Below are 16,574 nucleotides of genomic sequence, written 5' to 3'. Positions count from 1 at the left end.
CACAGGGCTGCACTGAATTTTCTTTTTACCCAACCTGTAGCTGTGCCTGGGATTGCTCTGACCCAGGTGTAGGACCTTGCACTTGGCATGGTTAAACTTCATGAGGTTGGCATCAGCCCACCTCACAAGCATGTCAAGGTCCCTCTGGATGGCATTCCTTCCCTTCAGCGTATCAACCGAACCACACAGCTTGGTGTCATCGTCAAACTTGCTGAGGGCACACTCAATCCCACTGTCCGTGTCACCGACAGGGATGTTGAACAAGACCGGTCCAAACACCGATCCCTGAGGGACACCACTCATTACTGGTCTCCAGCCAGACATTGACACATTGACCACAACTCTTTGAGTGTGGCCATCCAGCCAGTTCTTTATCCACTGAGTGGTCCACCTATCAAATTGATGTCTCTCCAATTTACAGATAAGGATGTTGTGTGGGTCAGTGTTGACCACTTTGCACAAGTGCAGGTAGATGATATCAACTGCTCTACCCCTGTCCATTAGTTCTGTAGCCCCATCATAGAAGGCCACCAAATCAGTCAGGCAGGATTTCCCCGTAGTATAGCCATGCTGGCTGTCACCAAGCACCTTGTTGTTTCTCATGTGCCTTAGCATGTCTTCCAGGGGAATCTGCTCCCAGATTTTGCCAGGCAGAGGGGCGACTGACTGGTCTGTAATTCCCCAGGTCATCCATTTTCCCCTTCTTGAAAATGGGGGTTATATTTAACTTTTTCCAATCGTCAAAGATGATGCATATAAGAAATGCTTATTCTGTCACAGTCAAATTTGCTGCTGCTAATATGCAGAAGGATCTGCTGTTTGGAGTCTGTGCGATGAGCTCATGTTGGCCAGCAACTCTGATCATCTTAAACTGAGTAATTGTATCCTCTGAGCTCCCAGTTTTGTAAAGTCTTATGCAGTTTTCCAGTCTTGTGATGTTCAGCTTCCCTAATTTTTTTGTGTGATGTAAGAAATCTTGGGTGAAATTCTCGGCTCTGTTATGTATGAGGTCAGTCTAAATGATCTGTCTTGGCCTTAAAAAGAAAACAAATCCTGTTGCCCATGTTTGCCAGCATCTGGACATTTTGGTGCTCTGCTGTGTGGAAGTCGTGATTTTGTGGACTCTGGAAAACTTTTCTCAGAAAGGCATTTGCAAATCCATAAGGAAATGTGTGACTGGGGACTTGTGTAGTTACAGCTGGAGTATCACTCTAGCTAGTGGCAACAGTGTGCATCCTCTGGCTTGGGGAGAAACATGGTGATTTTAGCACATAGCATTTAAAAAGAAATCCATATCTGTTGCTTTCTTTAATGCAGCATAAACTCTTCAAGCATAAACTTTTCAGTGCTGCATATTTGGAGAAGCATTTCCTAACATATTTGGTGTTTTTCACTGCATTATGTCTAAAAAGCTTTGTAATTTAGCACCTGAAACACATCTCTCACTCTCCAAAGAGCAACTTGGAGTGAAAGAAATTCAGGCAAAGCCTGAAGGGGTTTAAGAAAATGGACTCCTGCTGCAGCCGCACACTTGCACACATCTGGTGCAACTGAAATTTAAGAGCTGAATATATCCACGTCTGACCATAGCACAGTCCAAACATTAGTGTTGACACTGGTTTTCTTTTGGATAGGCACACTGGCAGAGTCACTAGTGTGTGGAGCCTTGTCAGCTCCCTAATCTAATAGTCTGTTCTTGCCCAGACCATTGTGTGTCAGTATTTTGTGTACCAAATGTAGCCAGATTTAATAATCAGCCATTTTCCTGTCTTCTGCCAAACTTTTTTCCTTTTTGTCACAATCTAATATTTGAGTCAAAATCTGCTATGGTAACAAGTTATATACATATTAAAAAATGAAAATAAAGATGGAAAGCAGAGTCACGGAAGGTAACAAGAGTTCAAAGTAATGTCATCTGAGTTTTTTTAAAGACTTCAATTCAGCCCTGTTTTAAAATTGACTTCTGTTATGTATTGTGAAAAGTTTACCAAGACTGTGGCTCTGTATATGTAAAATTGTGAAAGTCTTCCCTTCTGCAGGTCTCATTTTGATCTATTTACTTTTTAGTTACTAAACAGTAATTTGTGGAGCATTCTGGATTGTATTTTTCTTACTTGGAATGCTTGGACTGTTTTAGCTAGGACCTGTTGAAGCTATTTATGCTTATTTCTAGTGACTATATCGATCATATAAAATATGTTACCAGGAAGTTTTTTCCTTATTATTATTGCATCTTTTAAGAGGGCCCTTCACTTGCCTTGCTGGAGGCATGAGTTGCTGCTGTCACGTATTAGGTTAGTGATGCTGAGGAGGGGAGGTATCTTAGAGGAGGATCTCTAGGGACTTGCCTGCCTGGTGAACACCAGCACCAGCAGGAGAGGAGCTGAGTCACTGGGAGGGCATTGGAATGGGATCACCCAGTTTCTTTGTGATTTTAATAATTAGTAGGCTGTTTCTTATTGCATGCTGATTTGAATCTTGCACTGGAGTACCACAGCTTGAGTGAAACACTTCTGAAACTAAAACCTGGATCAGGGTTCCAGGGTGAGGTAGATGGTTGCAACTTGCTGTTGGTTGCATGAAGTGCTAGTCAAGGCATACTTGTCCAAGTTGTCAACCATTTTGATCATTATATCCTGAGATGGAGCAGTTTCTTCCTCTTGTTACATGAAATGAAGTATGCCATCCAGGTCTGGTGTCTACTGGTATGTGGGTTCTTCATGATTTTATATGATGCAATTGTACATACAGTTTTTCCTCTCCCTGTACCATTGCTACACCAAAGTGGGGACAAATCTGTAGCAATGGTCAGAGTTGCTTATCTAAATTATCAGTTAGTGGTTAAGTAATTTGTACTTTGAGTTCATTCCTCTTGGTAATTTAATTACAAGATTTGTATAAGTATCAGCAATTATTGAGTGACTTTAACAAAAAGGCTGGAGCCTAAAATAAGTGTAAAGCTGGGTGCCATACCAAGCTGCCACAGTCCAGTTCCTCTTCATGTCGCAGTGTTCTTTGGTCTGTACTTAGTCTGTTCCTAATTGTGTGTTGGGGAGCTGTCCCAGAGATGTGTTTTGACATGATCCCAGCATTCACTTGAGTTTTGAGACTTCCCTGTATGATTAGTGTATCTTGGTGAACAATGGTCTAAGCAAGTCATTACATTGTAGTGTATCCTCCCCCCTCTCTGTGCTTACTCCCAGCTTCTGGAGAGCTGATTAGAAGCTTGGCAGGAACTGCATGGTTATGCTCTAGATACGCTTTGGATACATTACTGTCACAGTTGAGGTATTGTAAAAGCCATACTGTTCCCATCTTTATCCTAGTAAGGTACCTTTTTCCACTCTGCAGTATCTATGGCTAATTACATGGCAATTGCAGCATGTCACTAGCCACCCACAATTCATTGTCACCTCCTTGGGGATGCAGATGAAAAAGGAGTGATAGTATTTTCTTTCTTCAGTCCAGTGATTTAGCTTGCCTCTTTTGTTTTTAATCCTCTCTTCCTTCAGGTAATAAAGCCAGATGGCTGTGACAAAGAAACAGAAGCTACACATGAATCAAATGTCCCTGAGGATGTGTTGGGCACTTGCATTCCTCAAGAGGCAGCAAAAGGCGATGCTAGAAGCCCAGATGTCATTATAGAAGCTCAGTTTGATGATAATGATGCAGAGCATGGACAAGACCACTTACAGAATATGTTGACAGATGACATGCAGAAAATTTTCGTGGATACTGGTGAAAAGGGTGAGTAGATCAGATTGCTAATTTAAACCTTTGTTTGAGCAAACTATTGAAGTATTTTGTTGTCTTGCTTTGCTGCAGGATACAAAATACAGGCATAAAAGCTTAATGCCTTATCACTCCTATCCCTTTCTGCTAAACTGCCTTCATAGTTTTAAATGGGTATTAAGGACTGTGTTTTATGTAGTTTTGATTGAAGCAAAGTTAATCTGTGAAACAGAAGTCACACCTTTAGATTTTGCAGTTCTCAGGGCTGTCTGGGGACTGCTGGTTGCTGTTTAATTCAAGATGCTTCTCTGGCAGTTTCCTTCATTGCAGCTTGGCTGGCCAATCTGTATGTCTCAGTTTGGGGATAAGAATATATTTCCTTGGGGGCAGTTAGATTTGTTGCTGTTTTCAAACAGTTGAGTTATGAGCAACTTGAAGATTTGGTCCATTTATAAAGAAAATTGCAGTAAAACCTAAAGCCAATTATGCAATCTGTTTTGAAGGCAAACCTATTTTATTCTGAATCTGAATTCCATCCAAACCATCAAGTGTTGCTTAGGGCAAAATAAAATAGGCTACCTTGTCCCAAACTGTGCTTACGCTGCTCTTTGCATGTCCTTTCTAGTACTAAATCCCTTCCTGAAGAGCTCTGTGTTGAAAGGATTCTGACAACTGGCACATTTAACATGTGCCTTCAGCTGCTGGTGAAAAATTTGCCAGGACAGATATTCTGGTGCATTCTTGATGTCTGCCTTAGTCGTCCAAAAAAGATGGCAGTAACTTGGGTCAGAAGTAGTTGTTGATCTCTGAAAAATCTTGGTGGTGTTTGTAAAGCTGTTCTATAAATACCTTGTGTTTTCCTGAGGTTGCTTTTGAAGATGCACAGATCTGTGTTCATACTGATGCTAGACTTCCATTTTTCACACCTATCTTTAATAAAACTGGAAATAAAATTTTACTGGAAGTGGTGTAGTTTTAATGACAAAACATTGGTTTCAGCTTATGAATGCAGCTGCCACCTCACCAGCTTGTGATGCTGTTTCCTTCTGGGTAACTCCACTGTCTTTGAGTTACTGCCAACATATGTGAATCAACGTCTATCTTAGAATCATAGAATAGTTAGGGTTGGAAAGGACCTTAAGATCATCCAGTTCCAACCCCCCTGCCATGGGCAGGGACACCTCACACTAAACCATGTCACCCAAGGCTCTGTCCAACCTGGCCTTGAACACCGCCAGGGATGGAGCATTCACAGTTTCCCTGGGCAACCCATTCCAGTGCTTCACCTCCCTTATAGTAAAGAGCTTCTTATATCCAATCTAAACTTCCCCTGTTTAAGTTTTAACCTGTTACCCCTTGTCCTGTCACTACAGTCCCTAATGAAGAGTCCCTCACCAGCATCCTTATAGGCCCCCTTCAGATACTGGAAGGCTGCTCTGCGGTCTCCACGCAGCCTTCTCTTCTCCAGGCTGAACAGCCCCAACTTTCTCAGCCTATCTTCATATGGGAGGTGCTCCAGTCCCCTGATCATCCTCATGGATCCTCCTCTGGACTTGTTCCAACAGTTCCATGTCCATTTTGTGTTGAGGACACCAGAACTGCACACAATACTCCAGGTGAGGTCTCCCAAGAGCAGAGTAGAGGGGCAGGATCACCTCCTTCGACCTGCTGGTCACGCTCCTTTTGATACAGCCCAGGATATGGTTGGCTTTCTGGGCTGTAAGTGCACACTGCAGCTGCCTCATGTTCAGTTTCTCATTGAACAACACCCCCAAGTCCTTCTCCACAGGGCTACTCTGAATCTCTTCTCTGGTCAAAGAGTTCATGTTCCATTGCTTTCCAGTGTGGGGCTTGAGTTGGGAGTTACCCATTTGTTTTATACAGCTAGTTATTAGCCTCATCTTTTTTGCAGTGTTGGACACTGTGTTATAGCTGCACACTGCTGAGCTGCCACTTTGACTCAACAGTTCTCCTAAAATGCTCCTAGTTACATGTTGTGTCTGATAGCAGTGCCAGATTAAAAGTCTGAGAAATACATTCTAGTTTGACACCACCATTTGGAATAAATGGAGTCTTGAGCCAGTATTTTACTTTACTTGTATGACTGTGCTTTAGTGTTAAAGGCTTGATAAGAGTTACTTGGTGCGTTGTAGTTCCTCAAGATGCTCTAGAGTGACCTGTGTTGGAGTTTATCTAGAGTTATCTCTTAAAATCTATGCCATCTGAGTGGGTTTTGCCATTTAATTCTATCTTTGGAGAATATTTGTAGGACAAATACTAGATCAGCCTATTGTCTGCACAGTGGAAATCCAACATACTTTTCCATTGCAGTTGCCTAAACCAGCTGTTTTCTTTTGTTTTCAAGGCCTTTCTGTGTTCATCCTTAACAAGCCTTGGGGCTGGTGTGGATGTGCCAGTTAGATTTCTGCTGAGCCTGATTTGTGCTATCGCTTCTTTTAATAGTTGGTTCAGCTTCTTTAGCCATATAACCCATATGAACTTTTCTCTGGTTTCTTCTTGCTCTGCTTTTTAATGCCCTTCTTTTTTATACATATAAAGTTTATGATACTTCTTTTTCTGAAGGTGTTTTTGAGCAGTTGATGATTGCTTTGGCTTGTTTCCTGTCTTTCATGCATTTTCTCATATCGTCACTTACCCAGATTTTAAGTCTTGCCTGGAAAATAGCTATAGTTATTCTAGTATCAGTGATAACTGTCATGAAAAAAGAAAAGTTCCTGCCAAATTCAGCCTCCCCAGGTGTGGCTCAGAATGCTTTTAAAAGGACCAAACATACACTTTTTCAAGGCAGACCTTAGCCTTAGAGGATAATACCCACTGGACTTCCTAAGGTCATCCACTTTAATTTGGTACCAGCATCGGGAGGTAGAGTGCTTTGAAGGGTTGGTGAGTGGATGTGCCCTTCCCTGTGTTTAGTGTGGGCATTCCCTGGGAGGGCTGCTTTGGCTGATGCTGCCTGTTGAATTTTCCTTTCAAGCTAACTGTATATGAGTCTTATGTTACATCCCTTCTGCTGGGAATAACTATTGTAGCAAAACACAGAGTTTGATGTGAGATGAAATCACATGGGGGGGTTTGTTACTGACCCACCAAAACCAGTGTTGTAGTTACTTTCCCTGAGAGCATGGCTTTGTGGCATTTGTTACACAGACTCATTGCATGGCCTCATGCACAGAAGGGAGCAGAAGAAAAAACTTGTGGCCAGTGCAACATGAATGAACACTTGTGATAGGCTTTCTTCTTTTTTTTCCTAATGTTGGGAAGACTGAATGTTTCAAGCTGGACAAAGATGCCATCAAGGATACCATATTTAATAAAAGAAAATCAAGAAATAGCCTATCATGTTCTAATGGACACTTTATGTATGTATGTATATGCATACAGGTATATGTGCATATGTATAAGAAGATACATATATATAAGAGACCTAGACAAAACCCAAGCTAAACAAAAAGCCCACCAGATTTCTGGGGGTAAAAAATATCCATAGCTACTCTAATCGAATCAGATGTAAATTTTACTAATTCTGGGGCAAAAGAGACATGTTGAGATGGTGCTCAAATCTTTGTGTGTGTACACAAGCTCTGCAGATTGCTGCCTATTATGCAATATCTCTGTTACTGGCTCATTTGTTCTGCTGATGATGATTAGAATGAACCGTGAAGAACAAAAGTAGATGTGTCATTCAAATAAGAGCACTCTGGGTCATGCTGGGAGCTCTGACTGTTTTGATGTCTTTTCTGCCCTGGCCTGTGTCCCATCTCTTGTTGTGGCTCTGTTCCTCTTCAGAGCATAGTCACCTCCTCCATCTCTGCTTTCATACTGGGACAAAGAATTTGAAGTTGGCCCTTGCTGTCAGAAGCTCTGAAGCATGAAACATTGTGTTCACTGATTATGGTCCAAATTTGGGTGGACTGAATTTCCCTGAAGTCACTGTAATTTGGGCTTCCTATGCCTCTGTGGGGCTTAAAGCAAAATGGTTGAAATTGTTATGCATGGGGCTGCAGGCTGAGACTCTGTTGTTAGACCTGTCTTCACTAAGTGCTGCAGTTGAGAGCTGTGCTTCCTGCCTTACTCTACCTAAAACCCCAGAAGGGATGGGATAAACAAAAGGGAAGTCTGTAGAAGTGGAGAAACCATCACATTCAGCCTAATTCTCAACCCATGAACTTTCTGAAAGATCTTGTGCTTGTAAAAGTGCAGCAGCCTTCCTTTGCTCAAGGATATTTAAGTAAAAGTTCATAACTGATGTCACTCTGCCAGAAGGTGCCCTGGTCAAATGAGTTTGCTCTACTTTTCTGAACTTCTATTGCAGAGAAGTTGGGTTAAAGGTTATATTCAGAAAAGTCTCTGACCTAGGATGCGATGAGCCATTTTCCTCTCCAACATGCTGTTCTACACAAAGATCAGTATTGTCCTGTTCCAAAGTTAGATTGTCTTAATGTTAAGTTTTGGTCACTGGAGGTAGGTCTTTTTTAGCAAAGTTGGAAAACTCCCTCTTGCATTTTCAGCTGTATTTCCAAGGTGTAAATATCTCTACATGCTAAACAAACTTTCTGGGGTTTTTATGTCTTCACAAAGACAGTAAAAATGAGCACCCTGAAGAGTGTTTCTCAGCTCTCCTACTAGTGTCCTTCAGACCCTCTCTGGGGTTTCTATGCTCTGTTGAAATCCAGGCAAAGAACACAGCAGTAGCATCCTGGCACTTGCCTAACAATACTGTGTACACAGAAAGATTCTCTGTAGTGCTTGGTACTGCCAGGCAAGTCCTCTGTCTTTTACCCTGAACTCTCGACTTATTCTGTGTCACTGCTATCCAGGAAAGTCATCCACCAGTCAACATGACCTTTGTCAGGTCTGGGATTCTTTTTCTTAATCTTTACTCAGATTGATTACTGCAACAGAGACAGTGTAACTTTATCTTATCACTTAGTACTGAGCTGGGATACAGTATTTCTGTAAGTAATTCAGTAGAAGGATTTTCCTTATACTCCATTTCAATATGTAATAAAAACTTCTCTGTATGCTCTCAACCTAGGAAAAGTGCAAAATACTCTGTACAGAACACTTTACAGTGCTGTTTCTCTATACAGACTTGCATGTCACATGGGCTTCATACAAATGCGAGCCGTCTCTTGTTAAATACTGCAATCGGATTACTCTGGTAAAGAAACATCGGCAATTGGACAGTAGCAGCTACTAGTACACTTGAGGATGGTAGCTGTGCTCATGAAAGTGCCTCAGCCTTTCTTAGCAAAAGGATAGTCAAATAAAAGTTTGTCAGACTGTCACTGTGCCAGAAGCTATCCTTTCCAAACTAGTTTGCTCAGCTTTTTTCAACTCTTCTTACAAGAGATCTTACTTTACCAGTTACATGAAATCTTCTGCTTCCCACCGGGTGGCTCACAGAAGTCAAGTTGGTGGACTGGCTGCTCTGGCAGCAATCAGATAGTTGTGTTTGTTCAGGATTTCCACTTACACCTACAGTTCTGCAAATCAGAGTTTGAATATGTGAATGTCTGAGGCTTGCTCACTGCCTTGACCTAATGATATTTGGCTAGAAATAGCTCATTTACAGACAGAGTAAACTGACAGCTAACTCAGCCAATTGTGTGCTGGGAAATTGAATAGCTGATGTTTAATAGATAGAGTCAACAGAATGTAGGTTGGAGCTGCTGCAGAACTTGCTCGTGTCTCCCTCTGTTCAGCATTGGCCAGGTGGATGCTGGTCAAATCTCTTTTCAAGTTAAATGATACTGTCAGTCTACTAGCCCTGACAATGCCAGAAATTACAATCTAGAATTGCTCGGTGTCCACACTTCTACCAACTGGAGTCTTTTGTTGACTATATTGGGGTTGCTTGCCTCAACAGAAGTGGTGGCATTTGAGAACTTCATTGCAGTTGTGTGATAATGCATTAAACCATTCTTTTCTCAAGATGATGCTCTGCAGTAGTGCTTAGAAAGGTTTTTGGATCCTTCTAGCAGAGTATAAGAATTAATTTATAATCTAGAGTTTAGTCTCTGTTTTGCACTTCTGCACCTTCTCCTGTACTTTCATAACCCCTCTTGTACTTACGTGTCCTCTCTGTCTCCTTTTAATCTTGACAAGTTGCCTGCCTGTCTTCCTCTGGCACCTGGAGTCCTTCTGCAGCTAGCAGTGTCTCAGGTTGGCATATGCAATTCAGAGAGATATTACTACTATTCCTTGGCCAAGGCTGGTAGGGAAGGGATGACGGTGACAAGAATCTGGACCGTGTGCTGTCCCTCTGCTCTGCTCAGGCTTCCCTTTCTTTCAGTTTAGCTGCCATGAAATCTCTGACAAATTTGGAGCCTACCAATGTCACTAGCTGCTGGAAGGAATAAATGTTCTTCTCTCTCCTCTTCAGAGGCTCTCATTTACTCTGAGTGCTTTTAAGGAGTCTTCACGCTTCTTTCCTAGCCTGAAGCCTTCTGGAGATGGATCAACTCCATTGCATAGCTATTAACATTTCTAGGCCACAGCAGAGTGAAAGCTCACAAGGAAATCTTCTCAGTTACACAGCTTTTAATAGAAATCCTTGAGGTGGAACTGTCAGAAATCAGATCGGTTTCACTCTGCTGAAGCCTGGAAAAGCAGCAGAGAAGCTGGAGCTGTTTCAGCTGCTTGAGACAGCTCTGTATTAGTTTATCCTAAGTTCATGTTTGTGGGTCTCTGAATCTAGTTCTTTTGGTTGTTGCTATATCTCTTCTTAAACAAGAGCATAGATTTCTTGAAGAATAAACAGTAAGGCAACTTGAGAAAAATGTTCTACTGGTATTGAACAAATTGGGCTTTAAAGTTGCATTGATTAAATGCTACAAGCTGAATAAGCTCCAGTTATTCTGTTGTTCCACAGTGGAAGTCTGCAGTGCAAGTTAACACTGGGAAAGCTTCTTACACTGTTCTTGCCTAGTAAGTTATCTTTACCCCCAAATGGCTTCTTGAGTAAGGCAAAAAAAAACCCCAAACAACTTATATCATTAGGTAACAGGAACAAGATTAAGTTCAGCGTATTACCATCTGTTTCTGAATTCACCTGTGTTTCTCCTTTGAGTTACGAGTTTAGGTCAAGTAAGTGAGAGGGCATGATACTGAGAATGAATGGTGGGTGTGAAGACAAACATATTAGAGTACGGTCATTGTTAGCAGCAAAGTTTCCAGGATGAATCAGACTAGGATTCATTCAGCTAACATATTTTCCATACAGTAGTAAAATTGGACACACACACACTTTAGGAACAGATGCATGGACAGGAGGGAAGAAAATTAAATAGGCAAAATACTCAATGAAAAAAAATTGGTAACATTTAATTTTACTTGCCATTAATGCAATAAAACCGTATTTGTGTAGACTGCAGCATTACCTGATTTTTTTGAAGTTTAATTCTATCGCAGTAAAGCTTCCACCCCCCTGTTGATTGGCAGCTTCTCAAGTACATAAGAGTGTCAGGAGGCCTGAGTACCTGTGCTCTGTCTGTAGTAATGTTATGTGGCTGCTGAGACAGCTACAGTTTGATCTGTTGGACTAGATGGCAGCTTCCCCAAATGGTGTTGAATCTTTGTTGTGGAACAGCTTGGGAGGGTTTTAAAGGAAAAGTGACACTCCTGTCTCATCATTCTGCCATATCCTTAGTCGTGGAGGTGGCTAAATGTAAGTAAATAATTTAGATGCTTGGCTACGTTACATGAGTAAGAAAGCCAGGTATACTCACCTCTTCACATTGTCTTTGTTGTTTGTTATTGCACATGCTTGTCTCTGTGCTGCATGCATCTGTTATTATGCTTCTCCTCTCCCTCTCTGGGTGGGACTCCTCCCACCTGTGCATCTTCAAAAATCTTCTTGCTTATTATCTGAGTCTCCTGGTTCTCATCTTCGGTGTGCTGTTGGGCATACAGGTGTGTGAGTTCAGGTGTTCAGACATGAGCAGCTGTGGCATGGCAAGTCTGCTTAAATGAGTATTCAAAATAAACATCTCTAATGAAGTTAGTCCTGTTCAATAGACACAGAGCTCTGCAATGAGATAACTCAGGTTGTCTCATTGCTGCATGGTTTGGAGCAGCTTTGCTTCTTACTTGGTGAATCCCCTTGCATTGCACATGGGAGCTGGCAGGCTGAGTTTGGACAGGTTGCCTGCATGTGTTAAGTTCCAAAACTGTTGGCTAAACAGTCTCATCACAGTGAACTACTTGTCTTCCCCATTGCAGGTGGAAAGCTCTGTGTGTGAAGATACCAGTGCTCACAAAGTACTGTTTCTTCTATGATATTTTGCTGAGCAAGCCTTCTTGTCACCCATTTAAAATAAATTTCAATTTTCCATAGTGCCTGGTACCAGGTGAAATGGCACTTTTTCCCTACTCTGTTCCCTCTTGGGTAAGGAGGAAGGGCTCTTTACTCTGCTAGGCGAGACTTCGGAGAGTTCACTTGGACCTCTGAACTTCTGACTCCAGGGCAGAGAAATCTATCAAGATCAGCAGAAGCTTCTGCCTCTGTGGGCACTGAAATAACTGTAGGAACTGAGATCATCCATGTAAGGACAGGTGTTTCTAAGAAACCAGATCCCTTTGCTTTGATCCTCAGAAAGTTAGTTTTGCTTTGCTTGGTGAAGGGAGGACCAAGTATGATGTGGACTGCTGGTTCCTACCAGCAGTTTGTGTTCTGGAGGAAAAATCTGTTCTGTGCCAGTAATCATCAATAGCTGAACATGAAGAGCCCTTGTAATGTCTTCTAAACAGCAACATGTTTCCTTCTCGTTGTCCCTAAAAATGAAGGCTGTAGAAGGATAGTGTAATAACCTAGAGCAAATCTGTGCATGCATCTGAATGTATCACTTCTTGGTTGAAAGTTTTCATTTCCATATGTTTCTTGTATTAATATAAACAGAACTTACAAAAACACATCCTTTTTGAATGTGACACAATCCTTGAGATGTATATAATTGGTTTGTTTTACGCCACTTTCCATCCGTATTTGGTACTAAGACATAATATGCTGAAAACCATTTATTGAAGTAGACATCAGAAAACGTGTTACTTCAGTAGTAACTAGGACAGTTTGCTATTGAAAGGTTTACAGGTGTGTTGGTATCTGAGCACTAAGCTTAAGACCCATATTTTCTGTTTTAAAAGCTGAATATCAATAATGCCTTCTGATGGGATTCTTAGATATGCTGGCTAACTTCTTGCATAGTTTTTCTTTTTCCTAGCTGAAGTAGCAAACATCAAACATATTTTTTTAAAAAAACTTGTTTTTTTCCATCCAGGGAGGGAGACTTTTTTTCCAGTGAGTTGTTTCTGAGATCTGAAACTGCGATATATTTTCATTTGCTAGTGGGTATTGCATCTTTAATTGTATTCCTTTTGGACAGGATTGCAAATTTCCACAGTGACCAATGCAAACGTAGTGAAAATAATTTTGGATGTGTCACAAGTAATCAGAAGTCTAGTATGATGACTTGTGGTCCACTTTGGCCACCTTATAATGTCATGGTAATTTAATTGTAAAAAGAAATTTGGGGGGCTTTAAAAAAAAAAGTTTGGCTTAGGAATGCCCATCAGGCAAATCCAAGTGTGTATTGAACCTGCCTAAATTGATCTGTTACAGAGGGAGGCAGATTCCAAGTGTTCTGGATGTACTTTGTTGCTAATAACATAACTAATTTGAATTGCTTTTTCTATCTAGTGCCTAATTTTACTTTTTTTTTTCTTTTTGAAAGTAAGACTTACAGTTTTGGTTTGTCAGATAATCGCTGAAAGGAAAACACGGAGATTTTAATGCAGTTTCACTGGATCCTGGTTGCTGAAGTGTGTTTTCACTGTAAGATAAGCTGATGAAGTACTGCCCAAGCTAACATAGTAATTCTTTCTCAGAAAACATGTCTTTGCCCAGGGTAGAAATATTGAATGGTCATTGGATAACAACTGCAGTAAAGGGGTCAGAATAATTCATTTTTAGTTTGGCATAATACAAGGAGTTTCTTCCTACCTCCCCTGCTCAAAATCCTGCTCCTCTCTCAAGTTAACTCTCCTTTAGGATTGCCTTTATGGCTCTTCCCTGTTGTGGGAGATATTTTCCTCACAGCTGGCATGTTCTAGACAACCAGTCACTGGTGGGACCCTGATACCTCCTCTTTCTGTCCACACACCAAGATCCAACTTCTTTGGAGGGAAGGAGGATGTGCCATGGAGGAGAGGGACTGCCAGAAGTGTATTTGGGGTCTTGAGTACCAAACTTTCGTGGCATATTACTGCTGTTGAGACTGAGGTTTCTGTGCAATAATGTGACAATTGAGCCAGGTGGACATTGGATCTAGGCAGTTGTCCTTTCTGAGCAGGGGGATTTCTCACAGGGACCCCTCATTGCTAGTGCTCTGCTATTGTACACCTCCAAGCATTGGATATAAGCCCAGTACTGAAAAAATTTAGACTTTAAAAGGAGCAGCTACAAGCTATAGAGAAGTCCACATCTCTTGGCCCAAGGAGTAGAGTTCCTTGTGTGTCTTCTTCTCTGTCCCTTGTTTCAGGAGAGTTTCACATTAGTAAGTGACCTTTTAGGTACTGATGTTGATTAAGAAAGACAGGTAAGAATAAGCAGATGGCTAGCATTTACTTCCTTTTTTCTTTCTGTTGATAGTATAGTTGTATATCCCAGGGTTTGTAAGTTGGACTCTAATAGAATAGAATTTCAGTAATGCTGGAATTGGAGAAACCCCTGAAGAAGATGCTCTCCAGCTAGCCAAAAGCTCCTGGTTTGTGTTGGCTGTGAAGGAAAAAAGCAAGTTCTACCACATCCCACAGTGAGAATTTAGATGTTTTCTGGTACCTGTATTGGATTCACATGGGACTCAGCTTCAGCAAGACGGGGGAAAATGCTCCAGCCCTGCATATTCTTCATCCCAGGCAAAGGAAGTCCTGGTCACCCATTTATTGTGCTCCCTGTGATGGCTCCCTCCTGTACTTCTGTGCTTTCACATGAGTATATGCCATACCTCCCAAGGACATCACTGGCTCATTTTTTGACAGGAAAAGCTGCCTCAGTGTAAAAATGCAAATGACTTTTTGCAGAAATGGAAGTTGGAAGGATAAGTGGAAAGAAAGCAATGCTAACAAGCATGTTCCTTGTGTGGCTCCTGGTGATTTTCTCATTCTTACCTGCTGGACCTTGAGTCACTGCTGTTGTTCTGCTGTGTTGAGAAAGCAGCACATGCAGCTCTTGTTTTTTTTCCCCAAACACGTTTAGATCTGATTTCTATCCAATGTGTGCCGTGTAGTGAGGAAGGTTCACTTCAGTAAAGCCCTGGGCTTGAGGCAGGTGTGCTTAAAGGCATGGCCTACCAATGTCTCCTTGCCCTCTGCCCCTGCCAGTGTTTCTTTGTAGTAGATTGTCATCTTCTTTGTCCTAGCCGTCTTTATGGTTGGCACACTGTAAACCTATGACTATTAAGTGATGGCTTAAAATCTGTAGGAAAACAGAATGGCTCCTTGCTTTTATTCTTTACTTGCCTGATACGACCTTTAGCCAGCAAAGACCTTAAAGGAGGTAAAGAAATGAGATAGCTTGGGTATCCCCACTTTAAAACTTTATCAAAGCAACTTTTCCCCCCAATTTGTTGCCATAAAGCTCTGGTTATTTTATCCCTTAGTAACCCTGCTTGTGGCAAATCTGTGTTTCTGTCAGTAGGAAAAGTGAAAAAAGAAGTTGGCTTGCTGCTGCTACTACTGCTGCTTTTTTTAGGAAAGTAGATTAAACACCTGAATATCTCTCCTTTCTCCTCTCAGCATTGCTACTAACAAGTCAGTAATGATAAAATCAAAGTCATTTAGATTCTTCTGAAAAATACAGTCTCGGGAGAGGCAAAGTCTGAAGATCTATGAGAAGGCAAAGCTGGGGATAATTAGGGCCATATGAGAACCAGCATTTGTCATTAGAGTGATAGCTGTCACTGACTGCCGATTGCTGGGGTAACTTTGCCTGAAGGCACCCAAGGCCATCCACAGTGGCAGGACCATCTGTGAATGTGCCCTGGTGACGGTGGTGCACAGCCGTTCCCCTCAGGGCAAGCTGCACCACAGCACCACACACGCCCCCACCCCAGCTTCCCCCAAGCACCCTTCCTCAGCACTCAAGCATGCTTGATGCTGCCAGCAGCTGCAGCTGCCCCTCCCGCAGCCCAGCCCCCTCCATCCATCGTGTCACCAGCAGCCTCCATCAAGGGTCTCTGCAGGACAGATGGGTGTCATCTGGGGGCCAGGGACTGTAAGACACCACTCTTCTCCTTGAGGCTTTCTCACATTCATGAGCGCTGTTGGCCTGCTGGAGCACAGCCTTCACCAAAAGATTGCTTTATCTCATGTCTTCCAAGGAAAACAGTGACAGCTTCATCCCTTGAAACTTGCACTTGGTGCCGCAGTCTTTCTTTAAGGAAGCAAAATTCCTTTTGAACACTCAAGGCCTAATTTTAGCACATGTGTTTGAGATGGATGTGGTGGTGTACAAGTGGAAAAAAGCAGCCATCTTTTTCCAGACAAGAGCACATGGATGCTTCCATCAGAAAAATGTCAGAGCAGTAAACACAGGCTCTCAGCAGAGATGCAGCTTAAGAAGGGACTGTTCCCAGCCTTCTCCATAATAAAGATTGCTTTGGATATTTGTAAATGCTATATGCATTCAGTGTGTCAGCCATCTCTTGCAGATGTTCAGCCTGAAGAAGGCTCGAGGGAGACTTACAACAGCCTTCTAGTACCTAAAGGGGCCAACAAGAAAGCTGGAGAGAGGCTTTCTAGAAAGGTACTTAGGGGTAGGACAA

The 16,574-nt window shown here is 42.1% G+C and overlaps 1 protein-coding gene across 3 annotated transcripts in view; it reads left to right on the top strand.

Annotated features, from left to right (window-relative positions):
* DIS3L2 (DIS3 like 3'-5' exoribonuclease 2) overlaps positions 1–16,574 on the top strand; it is a 205,184-nt gene that overhangs the window by 58,671 nt on the left and 129,939 nt on the right. For all 3 annotated transcript variants that reach the window (XM_031043063.2, XM_005142298.3, XM_031043064.2), the window contains one exon: positions 3,513–3,747. In XM_031043063.2, coding sequence (XP_030898923.2) covers positions 3,513–3,747 — 235 coding nt within the window. The remainder of the gene's footprint in view (positions 1–3,512; positions 3,748–16,574) is intronic.

The sequence above is a fragment of the Melopsittacus undulatus genome, chromosome 6 (genome assembly GCF_012275295.1).
Source record: "Melopsittacus undulatus isolate bMelUnd1 chromosome 6, bMelUnd1.mat.Z, whole genome shotgun sequence".
NCBI lineage: Eukaryota > Metazoa > Chordata > Aves > Psittaciformes > Psittaculidae > Melopsittacus > Melopsittacus undulatus.
Note: the sequence above shows the minus strand (reverse complement) of the source record. Positions and strands in the feature narration are given on the sequence as shown.